Source organism: Bufo bufo, chromosome 4 (genome assembly GCF_905171765.1).
Source record: "Bufo bufo chromosome 4, aBufBuf1.1, whole genome shotgun sequence".
NCBI lineage: Eukaryota > Metazoa > Chordata > Amphibia > Anura > Bufonidae > Bufo > Bufo bufo.
The window spans coordinates 420,920,126-420,942,236 of NC_053392.1; the positions used below are offsets into that span (position 1 = coordinate 420,920,126).

Genomic DNA, 22,111 nt, shown 5'->3' on the forward strand with positions numbered 1-22,111 from the left:
CCCGATCAGGGAACATGGCGCACGCACAACACGGCACACGCCATGTTCTCATCAGTAGCCGCACATCTCTGACTGTGGAGCTGAGGGAAATATAGTAGTGGAAAAGGCTGCTGGGATGAGAATAAGGTGACAGCACTGGGAGGACGGAGCTGTCCCATGTCTGCAGAGCATCCTCTCTCTTGCTTGCTCCGGGGAGTTGTTTCATGTCCTGCCTTGTAACAAGTTTCATGGCTAACAAGATGCTATGGAGGGAGGAGTAGGAGTGAAGCAGAGGACGGGCCTGCACCTTCATCTCTTCCAACTGCAATGCTGCCAGCCATTGCTAACAATGAAACTGTGAAGCTGGGTGGAAGGGAAGTGTCAGGGAGGGGAAGGAAGGTGGGAATAGTTTCCACATGCTGATAGTGCTGGGGATCATTATAATATGATATGAGAACTGGGGGGGGCCTTTATAATCTGCTGTGAGTGGCTGATAATGAGTGCTGTGGTCATTGCAATCTGATATGAGAGGATGATAGTGCTAGATGTTATTATAGTCTGATGTGAGAGGCTGGGTGGTATTAAAATCTGTTATGAAGGGCTGATAGGGCTGGGGGTTATTATAATCTGAGGGGCTGTGGGTCATTATAATCTGCTATGAGGAGCTGATAGGGCTGGGAGGTCAATATTATTTGCTATGGGTGGCTTATAGTGCTGGGAGGTCATTATAATAAGCTATGAGTGACTGATAGTGCTGGGGGGGGGGTTATAATCTGACTAGACATTAAGCCATTTACAATAACGGGCGCTAGAACAGTAGTGCATAAACATGAGTAGGAACAGTCTATATTAAATGGCAAGGGAACTTGAACACACTGACTGGTGGCTGTGGCTGGTGGCCGAGACTGGCAGCTGTGGCTGAGACTGCAGGCACTGACTGATGGCTGTGGCTGAAAATGCTTTCACTGAATGGTGGCTGAGACTGGTGGCTGTGGCTGAGACTGGTGGCTGTGGCTTGTGGCCGAGATTGCTGGCACTGACTGGTGGCTGCGGCTAAGACTGCTGGCAATGACTGCTGGCTGAGACTGGTGGCTGGTGGTCGACACTGGTGGCTGTGGCTGAGATTTCTGGCTGTGGCTTGTGGCCGAGACTGCTGGCACTGACTGGTGGCTGACACTACTGGCACTGTGACTGGTGGCTGTAGGAATGGCACTGACAGCTGGTGCTGAGACTGCTGGTAGCGACTGGTAGGTCAGACTGCTGACAGGGGCTCCTCTCTATATGTGCTATGACTGACGAACAGAAATGGCAGCTGGGACTAACGAACAGAAATGGTGGCGCTCCGACCTGCTTGCCGGCGTGCAGGTGCGGGCGGTGAAGGCGGTATGTGGAGCGCCCTGTCCTGATTGGTTGGCGCGCTGGTGTGAGCGGTGCGGGAGGCGTGTTATTATTAGGGTTATTCCTGCAGTATAGAAATCTTTTGGTAGAGGTAGTGTGTGTATGTATATACAGTCGTGGCCAAAAGTTTTGAGAATGACAAAAATATTAGTTTTCACAAAGTTTGCTGCTAAACTGCTTTTAGATCTTTGTTTCAGTTGTTTCTGTGATGTAGTGAAATATAATTACACGCACTTCATACGTTTCAAAGGCTTTTATCGACAATTACATGACATTTATGCAAAGAGTCAGTATTTGCAGTGTTGGCCCTTCTTTTTCAGGACCTCTGCAATTCAACTGGGCATGCTCTTAATCAACTTCTGGGCCAATTCCTGACTGAGAGCAACCCATTCTTTTATAATCACTTCTTGGAGTTTGTCAGAATTAGTGGGTTTTTGTTTGTCCACCCGCCTCTTGAGGATTGACCACAAGTTCTCAATGGGATTAAGATCTGTGGAGTTTCCAAGCCATGGACCCAAAATGTCAATGTTTTGGTATCTGAGCCACTTAGTTATCACTTTTGCCTTATGGCACGGTGCTCCATCGTGCTGGAAAATGCATTGTTCTTCACCAAACTGTTGTTAGATTGTTGGAAGAAGTTGCTGTTTGAGGGTGTTTTAGTACCAATCTTTATTCATGGCTGTGTTTTTGGGCAAAATTGTGAGTGAGCCCACTCCCTTGGATGAGAAGCAACCCCACACATGAATGGTCTCAGGATGCTTTACTGTTGGCATGACACAGGACTGATGGTAGCGCTCACCTTTTCTTCTCCGGAGAGGCCTTTTTCCAGATGCCCCAAACAATCGGAAAGAGGCTTAATCGGAGAAAATGACTTTGCCCCAGTCCTCAGCAGTCCATTCACCATACTTTCTGCAGAAGATCAATCTGTCCCTGATGTTTTTTTTGGAGAGAAGTGGCTTCTTTGCTGGCCTTCTTGACACCAGGCCATCTTCCAAAAGTCTTCGCCTCACTGTGCGTGCAGATGCGCTCACACCTGCCTGCTGCCATTCCTGAGCAAGCTCTGCACTGGTGGCACTCCGATCCCGCAGCTGAATCCTCTTTAGGAGACGATCCTGGCGCTTGCTGGACTTTCTTGGACGCCCTGAAGCCTTCTTAACAAGACTTGAACCTCTTTCCTTGAAGTTCTTGATGATCCTATAAATTGTTGATTGAGGTGCAATCTTAGTAACCACAATATCCTTGCCTGTGAAGGCATTTTTATGCAACGCAATGATGGCTGCACGTGTTTCTTTGCAGGTCACCATGGTTAACAATGGAAGAACAATGATTTCAAGCATCACCCTCCTTTTAACATGTCAAGTCTGCCATTTTAACCCAATCAGACTGACATAATGATCTCCAGCCTTGTGCTCGTCAACATTCTCACCTGAGTTAACAAGACGATTACTGAAATGATCTCAGCAGGTCCTTTAATGACAGCAATGAAATGCAGTGGAAAGGTTTTTTGGGGATTAAGTTAATTTTCATGTCAAAGAAGGACTATGCAATTCATCTGATCACTCTTCATAACATTCTGGAGTATATGCAAATTGCTATTATAAAAACTTAAGCAGCAACTTTTCCAATTTCCAATATTTATGTAATTCTCAAAACTTTTGGCCACGACTGTATATATTAATCTTTTTATGGGGCAAGGTAACCCAAAAAATGGCTGTTCTGATTGTTATTATTTGTTTTTTTACAATGTTCACCTGACAGAGTAGATAATGTGAGCAGGTCATAACGATGCGGCGATACCTAATAAGTCATTTTTTTTATTTTTATTTACACAATTATTATTTTTTTTCAAACATGTTTTTAGGTTTCCATTTTCTGAAAGCCACATTTTTTTTTTTTTGGGCGATTGTCTTAGGTAGGGTCTCAATTTTTTGCTGGAAGAGATGATGGTTTGGCTGGTAGCATTTTGGGGCGCATATGAATTTTTGATTGCTTGGTATTACACTTTTTGTGATGTAAGGTTATAAAAAACATTTTTAATTTTTTTTACGGCGTTCACCAGACAGGTTGGATCACATACTATTTTTATAGAGCATGTTGTTACGGACACAGTGATGCCTAATATGTGCATTTTTAATTTTACACAATAAAAGCATTTTTGAAAAAAAACAAACATATTTTTATGTTTCCATTTTCTGAAAGCCATATTTTTTTTATTTTTTGAGCGATTGTCTTAGGTAGGATCTCAATTTTTGTGGGATGAGATGACAGTTTGATTGGTACAATTATGGGGCACATATGACTTTTTGATTGCTTGGTATTACACTTTTTGTGATGTAAGGTGATAAAAAATAGATTTTTTTGGCAAATTATTATTATTATTTTTTTTTATGGCGCTCACCAGATCACATGATGTTTTTATAGAGTAGGTCGTTAGGGACATGATGATATCTAATATGTGCATTTTTTTTTCCCTATAAAAGCATATTTGAAGAAAAAAATCATGTTTTTGTGTCTCCATTTTCTGAAAGCCATATATATTTTTAATTTTTTGGGCCGATTGGCAGATGTAGGGGCTCACCTTTTGTGGGATGAGGTCACGGTTTGATTGGTGCTAATTTTGGATACATATGACTTTTTTTTATCACTTTTTATAATTTTTTGGGAAGTGTGGTGGGAAAAAATTGCAATTCCATCATAGCTTTTCTTTTTTTTTTTATGGTGTTCACCATGCGGTAAAAGTAACATGATTTTTATAGATCAGGTCCTTATGGACATGGCGATACCAAACATGTTTAATGTTTTTTATTTTTAAAATTTTTAACCAATTATGTGTGGATAAACGTAGTTTTTTTTTAATTATTTTACTTTTTTCACTTTGTTTTTACATTTTTTGGACCCAGACGCACTTGGCTCTTGATGATCCAGTGGGTCTGATGGCTTACAATACACTGCAGTACACTATATAGTGTACTGCAGTGTATTAAACTCACACTAAGCCTGATCAGGCTTCTGCCTTTAGCAAGATCCTTATCAGGCTTAGATATACCACAGATATACCACAGCAAGCCGGAAGCCTATGAAGGCGTCGGGTTGCCATGGTAACCATAGGGACGCTGCCACAGCGCAGCGGCCCGATGGGGGAATGAGGGAGCTCCCTTCCTTAGTTTACCCTTCAAGCATCGGCCGCTGCCACAGCAGAGCAGCGGCCCGATGGTTAGCCCCTCCATACAGAGATCCCTAAGGACCACGGCACGGAAGGGTATAAACGGCCGACATCTGTGCCAGCACTGATGTTGGCCGCTTCAAGCAGAGTGTTAGCTGTACGTTACAGCTAACACTCTACCCCGCTGCAGCTCTGCCATCCTGAAGGGGGGATGCTGCACGCTCTGCCATTTTGAAGGGGGGAGGGAGGGTGCTACGCGCTATGCATCTTGAAAGGGGGGCATTAACCCTTCAAGCATCCGGCCGCTGCCAGGGTGGTTAGCCCCTTTCAGACAACGGTCCCTAAGGACTGCGGCATGGAAGGGGTTAAACAGTTAGTTGAAGCAGTGTCAGCTGATTGGTCGGCGCGATGCTGTGGGTTGTGCTGCTGCATGTGGAGAGCTGTGTCCTGATTGGTTGCCCCGCCGCGCATGCTCAGTGCAAAACTAGTGACACACACACACAGGGACACAGTGCACTCACACTTCGCTTTTATTATGATCTGATATGAGAGGTTGATAGTGCTGGGAGGTCATTATGATCTGATATGAGAGGCTGATAGTGCTAGGAGGTCATTATAAACTGATATAAGAGGCTGATAGTGCTGTAGGGTCATTATGTAGTGTCCCACTAGGTAAATGTGGGCACTACACAAGGGTCAATTGGGCCACGTTTGTTCTCCACCTCCTGTGGAACAGTGGCATTGTATTTTACATTACATTTTAATGTATATTGCTATGTTTTTATGTGTATTTTCCTGTTATCTGTGTATCAGGCCTGTTAGGGTGTAGTTCCTCCTCCTAGACAGTAGAGGGAGCTAGGTAACCCCTAATATATATAGTCAGGTCCTGTTCAAGGAAAGTAGTGTAGAGTGAGTGTGTAGAGTCAGAAGCAAGAATACACTTTAGCCAGAGAGGAGCTGAGGTGCAGGCTCTAGTTGTCACCAGGAGAAGGATTTGCCTTCTGAGAGAAACCAAGTTCCCATAGCAGAGCAGAGCAGAGCCTTTATTCCAGCCAGACAAGAGAGCTGAAGGGCAGAAGGATACATGAAAAGCAAGGATATATATATATATATACCTGAGGAAGTTTTCCCTAACCAAGGATAAAGCCAGCAATAGGGCATACGGGCCTTGGGATAAAGATAAGGATTCTGAGGAAAAGTGCAGCCTGATCTGTAAGTGTTTAACCCTCTGAGTATCTTGCAAGAACATTGTGCCTGCCATTTGTATAAGCCTGCTTGTGACTGCTGCTGACATATGGAACTTTAACCAAAAGACTGTAAATAGTTGATTGTTCAGTAAAAGGAAGTTTTGGTTCACTGCAACTTGTGTTCCTTAATTATTCCTGCAATAAATCGGTGTGCCACCGTTACCGGCACTGGCGTCACGAACTTAAAGGGATCTTGCCACCGGCACATTAAACCTGTAACACCCAGGGCACCTCACCTACCACTGGCCTGGTCCCTATACACAGAGAGTGCCCCAGAGGATTCATGTGCCAGCCTCTCCATCACTGCTGTACGCCTGCCCAGGTTCTTTCAATAAACTGTGAGTAACCAAGAGCAACCCTCGTTTGCCTATTAACCGTGACCTCACCATCGAAATACCCTGCAGGGCTGCGTACTGCAATTATAATCCGCTATGAGAAGCTGATAGTGCTGGGGGGTCATTATAATCTGCTATGAGAAGCTGATAGTGCTGGGAGGTCATTATAATCTGATATGAGTGGCTGATAGTGCTGGGGGGGGTCATTATATTCTGCTATGAGAGGCTGATAGTGCTGGGGAGTCATTGCAATCTGCTATGAGAGGCTGATAGTGCTGGGAGGTCATTACAATCTGCTATGAGAGGCTGATAGTGGTGGGAGATCATTATAATCTGCTATGAGAGGCTGATAGTTGTGGGAGGTCATTATAATTTGATATGAGAAGCTGATAGTGGTGGGAGATCATTATAATCTGCTATAAAATGCTGATAGTGCTGGAAGGTCATTATAATTTGATATGAGCGGCTGATAGTGGTGGGAGGTCATTATAATTTGATATGAGAAGCTGATAGTGGTTGGAGATCATTATAATCTGCTATAACATGCTGATAGTGCTGGAAGGTCATTATAATTTGATATGAGCGGCTGATAGTGGTGGGAGATCATTATAATTTGATATGAGAGGCTGATAGTGGTGGGAGATCATTATAATCTGCTATGAGAGGCTGATAGTGGTGGGAGATCATTATAATCTGCTACGAGAGGCTGATAGTGGTGGGAGATCATTATAATCTGCTATGAGATGCCGATAGTGCTGGAGGGTCATTATAATTTGATACGAGAGGCTGTTAGTGGTGGGAGATCATTATAATTTGATATGAGAGGCTGATAGTGGTGGGTGATCATTATAATCTGCTATGAGATGCTGATAGTGCTGGAGGGTCATTATAATTTGATAAGAGAGGCTGATAGTGGTGGGAGATCATTATAATTTGATATGAGAGGCTGATAGTGGTGGGAGATCATTATAATCTGCTATGAGAAGCTGATAGTGCTGGGGTCACCTGAAAAGCAAGCACTACATTGAAATTCCTCATGTTTTTAGATTTTATTTATTTCTTCTTCTCCAGTCCTCTGCATCTAAAACAGCCTGAACCGCTTAATGTACAGACTCTTTTCAAACTGGGTTTCGAAGCTCTCCTCGCTGTATGTATGTATTTTTGGAGTGCTCAGATTTGTAATTTTTAATACATTTATATTTAAAAATAAAAATCCCCCATAAAAATGTCAGAATGTTCAGAGATTCAAATTTTAACTGCCACGGAATACGTAACAGTCACCGTCTAACTACCACCCAGTATCACAGACACAGCTCGCATGGTGGCTATTCGGCAGGCTGTTCTGGCAGCTTGTAATTCTCTGTCCGGCACTATTCACTATAATGGGGACCATCCGAGATCTGGCCACATTCTGGCAAGTATGCTGCTGTTTTCTTCCGGCCGATTCTTGGCATATTTGCCGGAACAACCTACTGGATCTCTGCTGCTATTGTGCAACTAGCCTTACACACATGCATTCATGCCCACAGGCGCACAAACTCTTTTCAAGCAACAGGTATTTTCTACCGAAAATCCAAATCTAGTTATTAATGTGAGGAACATGGCGTTATTATCCATGTGCCTCACGTTAATAGTAAAAGACCCCATCCAGTACCTCCTCACAAAATGAATGACATGCGGTTAATGTGTTGTTTTTTCTAAGTATCAATTTGGTATTAAGTACTTGGTAATGATATCAAAGTCCAAGTTCTGGCATTGTGACAACCCTAGTAGGAAGCTGGAAAAAAATCCAAATCAAGTGGAATTGGAAAAGAAAAATTAAAAATTCCGCCACAGTTTATGAGTTTTGTTTTTATGGCATCCCCTATGCAGTAAAATTGTAATTCAATGAAAAAAGATACATGGTGCCACACAGCACATAACCTGTAGCAGAAGAAAATGGAAAGGGGGGCTATATTATGCTCACCTTGAACATGTAGTTGTGTAAGGAGAATCAGCTGCAGCAAGGTATGGAGTGGGAAACCAATGATGATCGCTAGTGCAGAAAAAGAAGCAGCGCTGCTGATATTTAAAAATTGCAAATTCATTGAATAAAGGACACATGGCAATGTGTTTCGATTTGGACATCATGACCTCTAGAATTCTGGCGTCAAAAAGCCAGAATTTATGCACTTGCTTGTGCAGAATTTTGCGACTTTGGTTCTGATTGGTACATCGGAACCGAAGCAGAGTTTGGTTTCATGTTTTAAAGTGTTTTTTCCACTTTAAAAATCAATTACAGAAGTTATTAATAATATTTATTTATATAGCGCCACAATATTCCGCAGCGCTTTACAAATTCATAAGGTTTATGTACAAAACAAAAGTAACTGGCTAATATGCAACAGAAACACTAGGAGTCAGGGCCCTGCTCGCAAGAGCTTACAATCTATAAGGAATTGGGGGTGACACATAAGGTAGTTGATTGTGATAAGTAGGATTTGAGCCATTATTAAACTGACAGGAGTGGTGCCGGCCGATCTGCTTCGGGTTGGGGACTGTTAGAGGATCGAGTTTAGGCCAGAGGAGTTGGTGGGGGAGAGGTTTAGTCGTGGAAAAGTCAGTTATTCAACAAAATTACACGCGGCTTCGCGAATCATTAACTTTGGCTCATCAGAGCCCATATATTTTAATACTGTACAGAGACGGATCTCTGTACAGTATTATTCCGAAGTTATGAACAAAGCGACTTCGGATGTAACATCTGAAGCTCGCTTCACTAATCTCTACTTACAACATGTGCCGGTGTCCTAATAATTAAAACACTAGAAAGGACGGGGCAAGTTCCCCAGTGAATACTTTGCTTTACAGGTGATGTATAAGGGATATTCAATAGAATTTTGAGGGTGTTTTCCCAGTTTCTATTAACCTTTCCCCATCTCATTTAATCTCATGTGTGCCCACCTTTCACTTTGTATTGTATTGTAAATACCAGAATGCAAGCTATTATCCAACTCAAAATGCAGTCACATCACCTACAGTAGTTGGCTTTTCTCCTGCAACTTTCTGTGATGTCACGTCCATTTGTTTCCAGCCTGGTCTTCTGCACTCTGCTGTGTCCTGTATTATGGTCAGCCATCTATTTAAAATGAATCTGTCACCCTGATTTTGGGGTATCATCTACAGTAATACATGAGTAGTATTGCAGATATAGAGTCCAGATCACTATCTTTTTGTTTCCTATTGCTCCCCATTCCGTGCGGTCAGCACTCAAAGCTGCATTGAAATACATTGTCAGGACTGCCGTGGATGCAAACACGAGTTCTCTCTTATGTTAGAACAGCACAGCAGACCGCACTGTGTATTTAAGTGCAGTTTTGATTGCTGACAAAGGAGGAATGGAAGACAGTAGGGAGATAAAAAATTGTGATCTGGACTACTTATCTGCAGTACTACTCATGTATTACTGTAGATAATAGTCCAAAATCGGGGTGACAAATTCACTTTAACATGAATGGGGAACAAGTAGGTCCTATATTCCCATGCACTGACACTGTTGGTGCTGACAGGTAAACAGGGCAGGCACTGAGAATGCAGAGGATCACAGGGTCCTGCCTTCTCCTTTCCCATGCTAATTAGATGAATGTCCACGCTACAGGACACAGCATAGGGCAGAAGACCAGGCAGTAAACAAATGGACGTGATGTCACAGGGAGTTGTAGAAAAAAAGAGGAAGGCATGTGACTAAATTCTGGATCGGGAGATTACATTACATTACAAAGAGAAAGACAGGCAAATGTTGGAAATGGAAACTGAAAAAAAAAACTTACCTGGCTTTAATATACAGTCATTTTTAAAGGAAACATCACTAATGTCTCGAATATCAGTCTTCATGACAGAAAAGCTGTTAAAATAAGAAAAGTTGTTATCATCTGTATACGATCCATTAGCTACAAAGAAAATAATAGAGAGACTTACAATTTACCATCCTTAAAGGAACGCACTAGAATAAAGTCCTTCTTAACTGCCACATCATCACTACAGTCTGGTGATACTACCTGTTAGAAAAGACACATTTATTTCCCTTAGTTCCAGAAGAAGCAGGACATTTCATTTATATAAATATATTCTGAGTGCAAGTGGACAAGCCTGTTTTTATCTTCAAATAAAAGGTTATGCCTCAATCAACTCCATCAACAGGTTTAACCCCTTCCTGATGCAGCGATTTATTATTTTAGTTTTTCACTCCCTACCTTCTAGTGGCTATAAAAAAAAATTCTATTCATATAGCCAAATCAAGGTTAGTTTTTTTTTCAGGTTGTACTTGCCAATTGCACCACTTAATAATCCATATGATGTAGTTGGAAGTTGCCATATTCTGACATCTGTACATTTTTTATATTATAGAGCTATGTAAGGGCTCATTTTTCTGCTGGGCGAACTGTAGTTTTTATTGATACCATTTTGGGATATGTATGAATATTTAATTACTTTTCATTTCATTTTCTTGGAATGTGAAGCAACAACAAAAAAAAAGGTTATTCAGCCATTTTGATTATTTCTTTTGTTATGCCATACACCAGAATAAATACTTTTCATTATTGACTATTTATGCATTTTTAGATGCAGCAAGACACTCATGACCCCCGCCGATTAACTGTTTGAGAAGGCACTAGTGCTCCTGTGAGTGCAGCTGCCTTCTCGCAGCTTACCAAGCACAGTGTCGTACATTATACTGTATAGCGGCTGTGCTTGGTATCACAGCTCAGGCCCATTGACTTCAATGATACTGAGCTGCTCCTAGGCTGATCGATGAACGTGTCATCACTGGCCTTGGAAAAGCTGAGAGAAGGCCGTGGTGCTCACAGGAGCACTAGTGCCTTCTTAAACAGCTGATCAGCTGGCGTCCTGGGTGTCGGAACCCCATCGATCAGATACTGATGGCCTATCCTGAAGATAAGTCATCAGTATTTAAAACTCTGAAAACCCATTTAACCGCTTCAGGACCCTGCCATTGTTCACCTTTGGGACCAGGCCATTTTTAGCATATCTGACATGTGTCACTTTATGTGGTGATAACTTTAAAACACTTTTACTTATCCAGGCCATTCTGAGATTGTTTTCTCGTCACATATTGTACTTCATGACAGTGGTAAATCTGAGTCAAAATATTTCATTTTTATTTATAAAAAAAATACCAAATTCACAATTTTGTTTGAAAAATTAGCAAATTTCAATTTCTCTAATATCAAAATAGATAGTAATACCTCCAAAAATATTTATTACTTTACATTCCCCATATGTCTACATGTTTGGATCATTTTGAAAATGACATTTTATTGTTTTGGGACGTTAGAAGGCTTAGAAGTTTAGAAGCAAATCTTAAAATTTTTAAGAACATTTCCAAAACCCAATATTTTAAGGACCAGTTAGTTTATGAAGTCACTTTGTGGCGCTTACATATTAGAAACTACGCATAAAATCATGCCATTTTAGAAACTACACCCCTCAAGCCATTTATAACTGATTTTACAAACTTTATTAAGCCTTTAGATGTCCCACGAGAATTAAAGGAAAATGGAAAAGAAATTTCACTTTTTGTAGCAGATTTTAAATTTTGATCTATTTTTTTCTGCAACACATAAAAGGTTAACAGTCAAACGAAAATGCCAAAATCTATAATACTGAATCTGTAGTTTACAGAAACACCACATATGTTATCAAAAAATGATGTATGGGCTCACAGCAGGCTTCAGAGTGGAAGGAGCACAATATGGCTTTTGGAGAGTGGATTTAGCTGGAATGGTAATTGGGAACTATGTCGCATATAAAGACACCCTGAGGTGGCCCTACAGTGGAAACCCACAAAAAGTGACCCTATTTTGGAAACTACACACCTCACAGAATCTTTCAAGGTGTGTAGTGAGCACTTTGACCTCAAAGGTGTTTCCTAGAATTAGGAAACACTTGTCAGTGAAAATGAAAAATTGCAGTTTTCTCACTAAAAAGTTGCTTTACACCCACATTTTTCACTTTCAAAAAGGGTAACAGGACAAAATGCACGCCACAATTTGTTCCCCATTTCCCCCCGAATACAGCAACACCCCATATGTGCTCAAAAAATTATGCATGGGCGCACAGCAGGGCACTAGAGTCAAACAGCAAAATATGGATTTTGCTGACCTGAATTGGCAGACATTTATTTTAGGTGCCATGTCGCATAAAAAAAAATCCTGGGGGCCCCAGAAATTAAAAATCCCAAGAAGTGACCCCATTTTGGAAATAGCACCCCGTACGAACATTTTAAGTGGTGGGAAGGGTACTTTTCAGCAAACAGATGTCTCACAGAAGGCAGAAACGTTTATTAAAGGATTTCAAAGCACACATTTGTGAAAATGAAAGATTACTAGCAGACCCCAAATTTTCACTTTCACAAGGGGTAAAGGAGAAAATCCACCCCAGTATGTGTTCCCCATTTTCTCCCCATTCAGGAAACACCCCATATGTGCTTGTAGCCTGCTGTATGGACGCACAGCAGGCAAACAGCAAAATATGGATTTTGCTGGCAGGCCTGAATTGGCAGACATGGATATTAGGTGCCATGTCGAATGTTAAAAAATTCCTGAGGATCCCAGAAATTATAAACCACAAGAAGTCACCCCATTTTGGAAAGAGCACCCCCATGCGAACATTTTAAGTGGTGGAAAGGGTACTTTGGACCTAACAGGTGTTTCACAGAAATATGTAGTGGTTGGTGAAAAGTGGATCTGTAAACTATGCGGACTAAATCAGAGATATAAGGTGGTAAAACTACAGGGTACATCATGGATGAAATTAAATTAATACTCCATGGATGAGTGGTAGATTTTAAAACACTCCTGCATGCACAGGCCAGGTTTTGCAGTGGTAAATGGTGTCTTTCCTTATCCCCCTTTTGGAACACACCCTGCATCTTTTTTGGGTCCTTCCCTTTCTTGTTGTCTGGGGGACTTGACCTGGAAAATGTTGCCCTGGTACAACACGGGCACCATGACTTCCAGAAGTACTGGGACCCTTCCTGGCCTGGCTTTGAAAAATAAGGACCCTGATAACCACCTTTTGGAACTGAAGGAAACTTCCTGTGTGGCCTGCAGATTGAAATAGCACGTACGCATTGCACATTGCATTATATTACACATTATATTGAACATTGCATTACAATGTGTACGGCCAGCTTTTGGTACCACACTTTTGTTTTTCGTGTGGCACTTGAGGGCTTCAGAAGTTGATCTGAAAGATGCACCCCTCCAATGTGCCTGTTGTAGTCCAGGATACAAACTGGTTTGGGGGTAGTGGTATCTCGTATAGGAGCAGGGGAGTTGGTGTTAGTGTGAATGGTGGTCAGTACAAGGACGTCCCTCTTGTCCTTGTACTTAACCACCAGCATGATCTCATGGAGAAGAGCCCTACTTTCACCCATTCTCAGTGGTTGCCCTACGAGGCATCTAGGGAGGCCTCTTTGATTGTTGCACACTGTGCCGCAAGCCACAGTACCTCTGGTAGTTAGGGACATGAATAGGGGTATGCTGGCATAATAGTTATCCACTTATCCACATTAGAGTTGTTGCGATACCACATTTTTTATTTCGATACCATAAAAAAGTATTGCGATACTCGATACCATTAAAAAAAAAATAAACCCAAAAAGCCACGTGCATTCTGCATTTTTTTTAAATGGCGAATCACGCATTTATTCTTTTTTTTTTTTTTTTTTTCTGTTCCGGCGTTCACCGCATAGATTTTTTCTATTTTAATAGTTTGGACTTTTCGGACGGGGCGATATGTTTATCTATTAGATATGTTAGGAGGACTTCTCGGAACGCCCAGGAGAGAAGCTGATGTCTCCTCCGCATCGCTCCGATAGTAGTAATTAGCATACGGAGCAGGAGACTGTAACTGGGGCACAGCGGGCGAACGGAGCGACGCCCAGGAATAATAGTAGGTGCAGGGAGATCCCTAGGCGCCGCTCTATGTAGCCTGGTAACTTAACTAAGTCTCACATTGCCGGCACCTGCCTCTGACAGGGAGCTGCGATCAGCGGCAGTTAGCCCCTCAGGTGCGGCACCTGAGAGGTTAACTGCCGCTGATTTGCTGCCAGTACCCGCCTCCTGTATTAAAAGTTAATTATCATTGGTGGCGCAGTGCGCCCCCCCCCCCCAGTATTAGAATCATTGGTGGCGCAGTGCGCCAGCCCCCCTTCAACCCCCCCAGAATTAAAATCATTGGTGGCTCAGTGCCCCCTCAACCCCCACAGTATTAAAATCATTGGTGGCTCAGTGCCCCCTCCCCCCTCAACCCCCCAGTATTAAAATCATTGGTGGCTCAGTGCCCCCTCAACCCCCCAGTATTAAAATCATTGGTGGCAGTGGCCACAGGGTCCCTTCCTCTTCACTGGTGGTAGTGGCAGCTTCTGATTGGAGCCCCAGCACTGTAAGCCCTTGCTGCCATAGTCGGCTATTTGCTGCTGTGTGAACAGAGCACAGAGCAGCAGGGAGAGTGTAAAGTCCTATTCACCCTGATAGAGATCTATCAGGGTAAATAGGACAAGGGATGAAAAAATACCAGGTTCTAGCCCCTACGGGGGGGGGGAAATAGTTATTAAATAAAAAGTAAAAAAATAAAATAAAATATATTAAGTACACTGCTCAAAAAAATAAAGGGAACACTTAAACAACACAATGTAACTCCAAGTCAATCACACTTCTGTGAAATCAAACTGTCCACTTAGGAAGCAACACTGAGTGACAATCAATTTCACATGCTGTTGTGCAAATGGGATAGACAACAGGTGGAAATTATAGGCAATTAGCAAGACACCCCCAATAAAGGAGTGGTTCTGCAGGTGGTGACCACAGACCACTTCTCAGTTCCTATGCTTCCTGGCTGATGTTTTGGTCACTTTTGAATGCTGGCGGTGCTTTCACTCTAGTGGTAGCATGAGACGGAGTCTACAACCCACACAAGTGGCTCAGGTAGTGCAGCTTATCCAGGATGGCACATCAATGCGAGCTGTGGCAAGAAGGTTTGCTGTGTCTGTCAGCGTAGTGTCCAGAGTATGGAGGCGCTACCAGGAGACAGGCCAGTACATCAGGAGACGTGGAGGAGGCCGTAGGAGGGCAACAACCCAGAAGCAGGACCGCTACCTCCGCCTTTGTGCAAGGAGGAACAGGAGGAGCACTGCCAGAGCCCTGCAAAATGACCTCCAGCAGGCCACAAATGTGCATGTGTCTGCTCAAACGGTCAGAAACAGACTCCATGAGCGTGATATGAGGGCCCGACGTCCACAGGTGGGGGTTGTGCTTACAGCCCAACACCGTGCAGGACGTTTGGCATTTGCCAGAGAACACCAAGATTGCCAAATTCGCCACTGGCGCCCTGTGCTCTTCACAGATGAAAGCAGGTTCACACTGAGCACATGTGACAGACGTGACAGAGTCTGGAGACGCCGTGGAGAACGTTCTGCTGCCTGCAACATCCTCCAGCATGACCGGTTTGGCATTGGGTCAGTAATGGTGTGGGGTGGCATTTCTTTGGAGGGCCGCACAGCCCTCCATGTGCTCGCCAGAGGTAGCCTGACTGCCATTAGGTACGGAAATGAGATCCTCAGACCCATTGTGAGACCATATGCTGGTGCGGTTGGCCCTGGGTTCCTCCTAATGCAAGACAATGCTAGACCTCATGTGGCTGGAGTGTGTCAGCAGTTCCTGCAAGACGAAGGCATTGATGCTATGGACTGGCCCGCCCGTTCCCCAGACCTGAATCCAATTGAGTACATCTGGGACATCACGTCTCGCTCTATCCACCAACGTCACGTTGCACCACAGACTGTCCAGGAGTTGGCAGAAGTTTTAGTCCAGGTTTGGGAGGAGATCCCTCAGGATCGCACAGGCGTTGTAGGGAGGTCATACAGGCACGTGGAGGCCACACACACTACTGAGCCTCATTTTGACTTGTTTTAAGGACATTACATCAAAGTTGGATCAGCCTGTAGTGTGTTTTTCCACTTTAATTTTGAGTGTGAATCCAAATCCAGACCTCCATGGGTTAAAAAATTAGATTTCCATTTTTTTTTTTGGTGTGATTTTGTTGTCAGCACATTCAACTATGTAAAGAACAAAGTATTTCAGAAGAATATTTAATTAATTCAGATCTAGGATGTGTTATTTTTGTGTTCCCTTTATTTTTTTGAGCAGTGTATATATATATATATATACAGGGAGTGCAGAATTATTAGGCAAGTTGTATTTTTGAGGATTAATTTTATTATTGAACAACAACCATGTTCTCAATGAACCCAAAAAACTCATTAATATCAAAGCTGAATATTTTTGGAAGTAGTTTTTAGTTTGTTTTTAGTTTTAGCTATTTTAGGGGGATATCTGTGTGTGCAGGTGACTATTACTGTGCATAATTATTAGGCAACTTAACAAAAAACAAATATATACCCATTTCAATTATTTATTTTTACCAGTGAAACCAACATAACATCTCAACATTCACAAATATACATTTCTGACATTCAAAAACAAAACAAAAACAAATCAGTGACCAATATAGCCACCTTTCTTTGCAAGGACACTCAAAAGCCTGCCATCCATGGATTCTGTCAGTGTTTTGATCTGTTCACCATCAACATTGCGTGCAGCAGCAACCACAGCCTCCCAGACACTGTTCAGAGAGGTGTACTGTTTTCCTTCCTTGTAAATCTCACATTTGATGATGGACCACAGCTTCTCAATGGGGTTCAGATCAGGTGAACAAGGAGGCCATGTCATTAGATTTTCTTCTTTTATACCCTTTCTTGCCAGCCACGCTGTGGAGTACTTGGACGCGTGTGATGGAGCATTGTCCTGCATGAAAATCATGTTTTTCTTGAAGGATGCAGACTTCTTCCTGTACCACTGCTTGAAGAAGGTGTCTTCCAGAAACTGGCAGTAGGACTGGGAGTTGAGCTTGACTCCATCCTCAACCCGAAAAGGCCCCACAAGCTCATCTTTGATGATACCAGCCCAAACCAGTACTCCACCTCCACCTTGCTGGCGTCTGAGTCGGACTGGAGCTCTCTGCCCTTTACCAATCCAGCCACGGGCCCATCCATCTGGCCCATCAAGACTCACTCATTTCATCAGTCCATAAAACCTTAGAAAAATCAGTCTTGAGATATTTCTTGGCCCAGTCTTGACGTTTCAGCTTGTGTGTCTTGTTCAGTGGTGGTCGTCTTTCAGCCTTTCTTACCTTGGCCATGTCTCTGAATATTGCACACCTTGTGCTTTTGGGAACTCCAGTGATGTTGCAGCTCTGAAATATGGCCAAACTGGTGGCAAGTGGCATCTTGGCAGCTGCACGCTTGACTTTTCTCAGTTCATGGGCAGTTATTTTGCGCCTTGGTTTTTCCACACACTTCTTGCGACCCTGTTGACTATTTTGAATGAAACGCTTGATTGTTCGATGATCACGCTTCAGAAGCTTTGCAATTTTAAGAGTGCTGCATCCCTCTGCAAGATATCTCACTATTTTTGACTTTTCTGAGCCTGTCAAGTCCTTCTTTTGACCCATTTTGCCAAAGGAAAGAAAGTTGCCTAATAATTATGCACACCTAATATAGGGTGTTGATGTCATTAGACTACACCCCTTCTCATTACAGAGATGCACATCACCTAATATGCTTAATTGGTAGTAGGCTTTCGAGCCTATACAGCTTGGAGTAAGACAACATGCATAAAGAGGATGATGTGGTCAAAATACTCATTTGCCTAATAATTCTGCACGCAGTTTATATAATTCTAACTTTCTAACTATTACTTAAAAAAATAAAATAAAATAAAAAAGCACAATGAAAAAAAAATGAATAGTGGATTACAAACTGATCAGTGCTTGGCGGTCACAGTTTGCACGCAGAAAAAGTGGTGCAGAGCTGGTAAACCTTAAAAAAGAAATGACCAAAAAAGGGCACGGGCAAAATGGCGTCTGTAAAAAAAGGACTGCCCCTGCGATCCTGCCCCAGCACCCGTCCTCAAGTCATGTCCAGCTGCGCCGTACATGTACGGCGCGGGTCCTTAAGGGGTTAAAGATCCAACATCTGCCATAAATTACTGCGTCCTGAAGTGCAAAATAGGTCACAATTCACACGTCCGCAACTGTTTTGCGGTCCGCAAATTTTGTATCCGCAACACACGGACACCGTCCATCTGCTTTTCGTATTTTGCAGAATAGGACATGTTCTATTTTTTTGTGGGGCCGTGGAATGGAAGTGCGGATGCGGCCTTATTGAAAATGAATGGGTTCTTATCCATTCCGCAAAATTTTGCCATTTTGCGGAAGTGTGAATGCACCCTGAAGGGAATCTGACTGTCACCAGTTTTCTGCTGCTAGGTTCTAACAGCTTCAGCACATGCCGATGAGTCCCCATATTCATGAGCTCACAGCTCTCCCTGCCCACCTGCCTCTGATTGACAGGTATAAGCAGGTAGGCGGGGAAAGCCAGGAGCTCATGAATATGGGCCTAGAGTGGTTTAGCACAACATTTTGAAGATGGTTGGGTCAGTTAAACAAAGTGACCCAGCATGTTGCTAAGGGGATCTGTCACTAGTTTATGTTACCCTTAGTTAGGACATAATAAGACTGGTGACAGATTCCCTTTAACCACTTCACATCTGGGCCATTTACCCCCTTCCTGACAAAGCCTAATTTTGCAAATCTGATGTGTCAATTTATGTGGTAATAACGTTGGAATTCTTTTACTTATCCAAGCCATTCTGAGATTGTTTTCTTGTGACACATTGTACTTCATGACAGTGGTAAATTTGAGTTGATATATTTCAACTTTATTTATAAAATAATCCAAAATGTACCAAAAATTTGGAAAAATTCGCAATTTTTGAAATTTCTATTTCTCTGCTTTTAAAACAAAGTGATACCTCAAAATATTTACTTAACATTCCCCAAATATCTACTTTATGTTGGCATCATTTTGTAAATGTCATTTAATTTTTTTAGGATGTTAGAAGGCTTAGAATTTTAGAAGCAATTCTTCAAATTTTTAAGAAAATTTCCAAAACACACTTTTTAAGGACCAGTTCAGGTCTGAAGTCACTTTGTGGGGCTTACATAGTGGAAACCATCTAGGGGTGGGCGATATGGCCTAAAATCTATATTGCGATATAATTTTAGGCATGTGCGATATGCGATATATATCGCGATATATTGTTTTCTATATTTGGGGGGGGTGTTTAAACTTTTTTTTTTTTTTACTTTTTATTTAATAACTATTAGCCTCCTTAAGGGCTAGAACCCTTGTCATATTCACCCTAATAGAGCTCTATTAGGGTGAATAGGACTTTACACTCTCCCTGCTGCCCTGTGCACACAACAGCAGGGAGCTGACCATGGCAGCCAGCCTCTCATGTGCCCCCGCAGCCTCTGATCCGCCCCCCAGCCTCTGATCTGCCCCCCAGCCTCTCATGTGCCCCCCAGCCCCTGATCAGCCCCCCAGCCTCTCACTCTTATCAGCCACCTCTGGTAACTCAAACCCACCCCCCCCTCCCTCCCTCCCCAGTATTAATCATTGGTGGCAGTGGCCACAGGGTCCCCCTCCTCCCCCCATCATTGGTGGCAGTGCGCAGTTCCGTTCGGAGTCCCAGCAGTGTAATGCTGGGGCTCCGATCAGTTACCATGGCAGCCAGGACGCTACTGAAGTCCTGGCTGCCATGGTATGTTAGTGAGCAGCATGATACTCACGTGCGCCGTGGCCGCCGGACGCTCCTCCTTCTCATAGGTCTGTGCGACGCATTGCTAATGCTATAAGCATTAGCAATGCGCCGCACAGACAGAAGAAGGAGCGACCGGCGCACGTGAGTATAATGCTGCTCACTAACATACCATGGCAGCCAGGACTTCAGGAGCGTGACTCCTGGCTGCCATGGTAACCGATCGGAGCCCCAGCATTACACTGCTGGGACTCCGATCGGAACTGCCCACTGCCACCAATGCAGAGACTGAAGAATATTCCCGGCACCCGACCTCTGACAGGACGCTGTGATCCGCGCGATTAACCCCTCAACTGAGGGGTTAATTGCGGCGGATCGCAGCGTGCAGTCATAGGGGCAGGGATATGGCCGGCACATGAAGTTGGTATTCAGGCATTCATTGGTGGCGCAGTGGCCACAGTCCCTCCCCTCCTCCTCAGCTCTCATTGGTGGTCAGCGGCAGCCGCGCACAGTGGGGAGGGAGGGACTGCCTCCTTCTCCACTGTGCCAGCTCAGGAGAACATGGTGCGCGCCGAGAGCGCGATCATATCGCGGTCCGGCGATATAGGCGATATGCACAAAATCCATATCGTGGCACAAATTTATATCGCGTAATTTATATTACCCCATTGTAGAAACTATACCCCTCAAGTTACTCAAAACTGATTTTACAAACTTTGTTAACCCTTTAGGTGTTCCACAAGAATTAAAGGAAAATGGAGATGACATTTCAAAATTTCACTTTTTTGGCAGATTTTCCATTTTAATCAATTTTTTTCTTTAACACGTCGAGGGTTAACAGCCAAACAAAACTCAATATTTATTACTCTGATTCTGCGGTTTACAGAAACACCCCACATGTGGTCGTAAACAGAAGAAAAGGAGTGCCAGGTTTTTGGAAGGCAGATTTTGCTGAACTGGTTTTTAGATGCCATGTCCCATTTGAAGCCCCCCTTACAGTAGAAACTCCCAAAAAGTGACCCCATTTTGGAAACTAGTGGATAAGGTGCCAGTTTTATTGGTACTATTTCTGGGTACATGATTTTTTATTGCTATATATAAAAAATTTTGTGAGGCAAGGTAACCAAAAAATGGCAGTTTCGGCACTGTTTTTATTTTTACAACATTCATCTGACAGGGTAGATAATGTGCTATTTTTAAAGAGCAGGTTGTTACGGACGCAATGATATCAAATATGTCTACTTTCTTTGTTTATTTGTTTCAGTTTTACATAATAAAGCATTTCTGAAAAAAAAATTATGTTTTTGTGTCTCCATTTTCTGAAAGCCATATTTTTTTATTTTTCTGCCGTCAGTCTTGCGCAGGGGCTTGTTTTTTGCAGGAAGACTTGACGTTTTTTTTGTACCATTTTAGGATACATATGATTTTTTGATCATTCATTATTACACTTTATGGGCAAGGTGACCAAAAAATTGGTTGTTTTAGCACAGATTTTATTTATTTATTTTTACAGCGTTCACCTGAGGGGTTAGGTCATGTGACATTTTTATAGAGCAGATCATTACGGACGTTGCAATACCTAATATGTATACTTTTTCTCATTTATTAAAGTTTTACACAATAGCATTTTTGAAACAAAAAAATTATGCTTTAGTCTCTCCATAGTCTGAGAGCCATAGCTTTTTTATTTTTTGACTGATTGTCTTAGTTGAGGTCTAATTTTTTGCAGGATGAGGTGACTGTTTGATTGGTACTATTTTGGGGGGCATATACCTTTTTGATCGCTTGGTGTTGCACTTTATGTGATGTTAGGTGACCAAAAAATTGCTTTTTTGGCACTTTTTTTATTAAATTTTTTACGTGTTCATCTGAGGGGCTAGGTCATGTGATATTTTTATAGAGTTGGTTGTTACGGTTGCGATGATACCTAATATGTCTACTTTTTATTTATTTCACTTTAACACAATAATAGCTGTTTTGAATTTTAAAAAAATGCATATTTTAGTGTCTCAGTTGTATGAGAGTCATAGTTTTTTTTATTTTTTGACCAATTGACTTAGGTAGGGATCTCATTTTTTGTGGGCTGAGGTGACTGTTTGATTGGCACTATTTTGAGGTGCATATGACTTTTTGATTGCTTGCTATTACACTTTTTGTGATGCAAGGTGCCAAAAAATGGCTTTTTTGACAACGCTTTTATTTTATCATTTTTTACAGTGTTCATCTGAGGGGTTAGTTCATGCAGTATTTTTACAGAGCAAGTTG

General features: G+C 42.6%; 1 protein-coding gene across 1 annotated transcript in view; it reads right to left on the bottom strand.

The window, feature by feature from the left end:
• The window catches only part of ARID4B (AT-rich interaction domain 4B), a 557,657-nt gene that overhangs the window by 271,212 nt on the left and 264,334 nt on the right, over positions 1–22,111 (bottom strand). Inside the window, exons 9-10 of the mRNA XM_040429305.1 lie at positions 10,080–10,159; positions 9,932–10,005 (exon numbers count right to left, since the gene is read on the bottom strand). Of these exons, the coding sequence (XP_040285239.1) occupies positions 9,932–10,005; positions 10,080–10,159 (154 nt within the window). The remainder of the gene's footprint in view (positions 1–9,931; positions 10,006–10,079; positions 10,160–22,111) is intronic.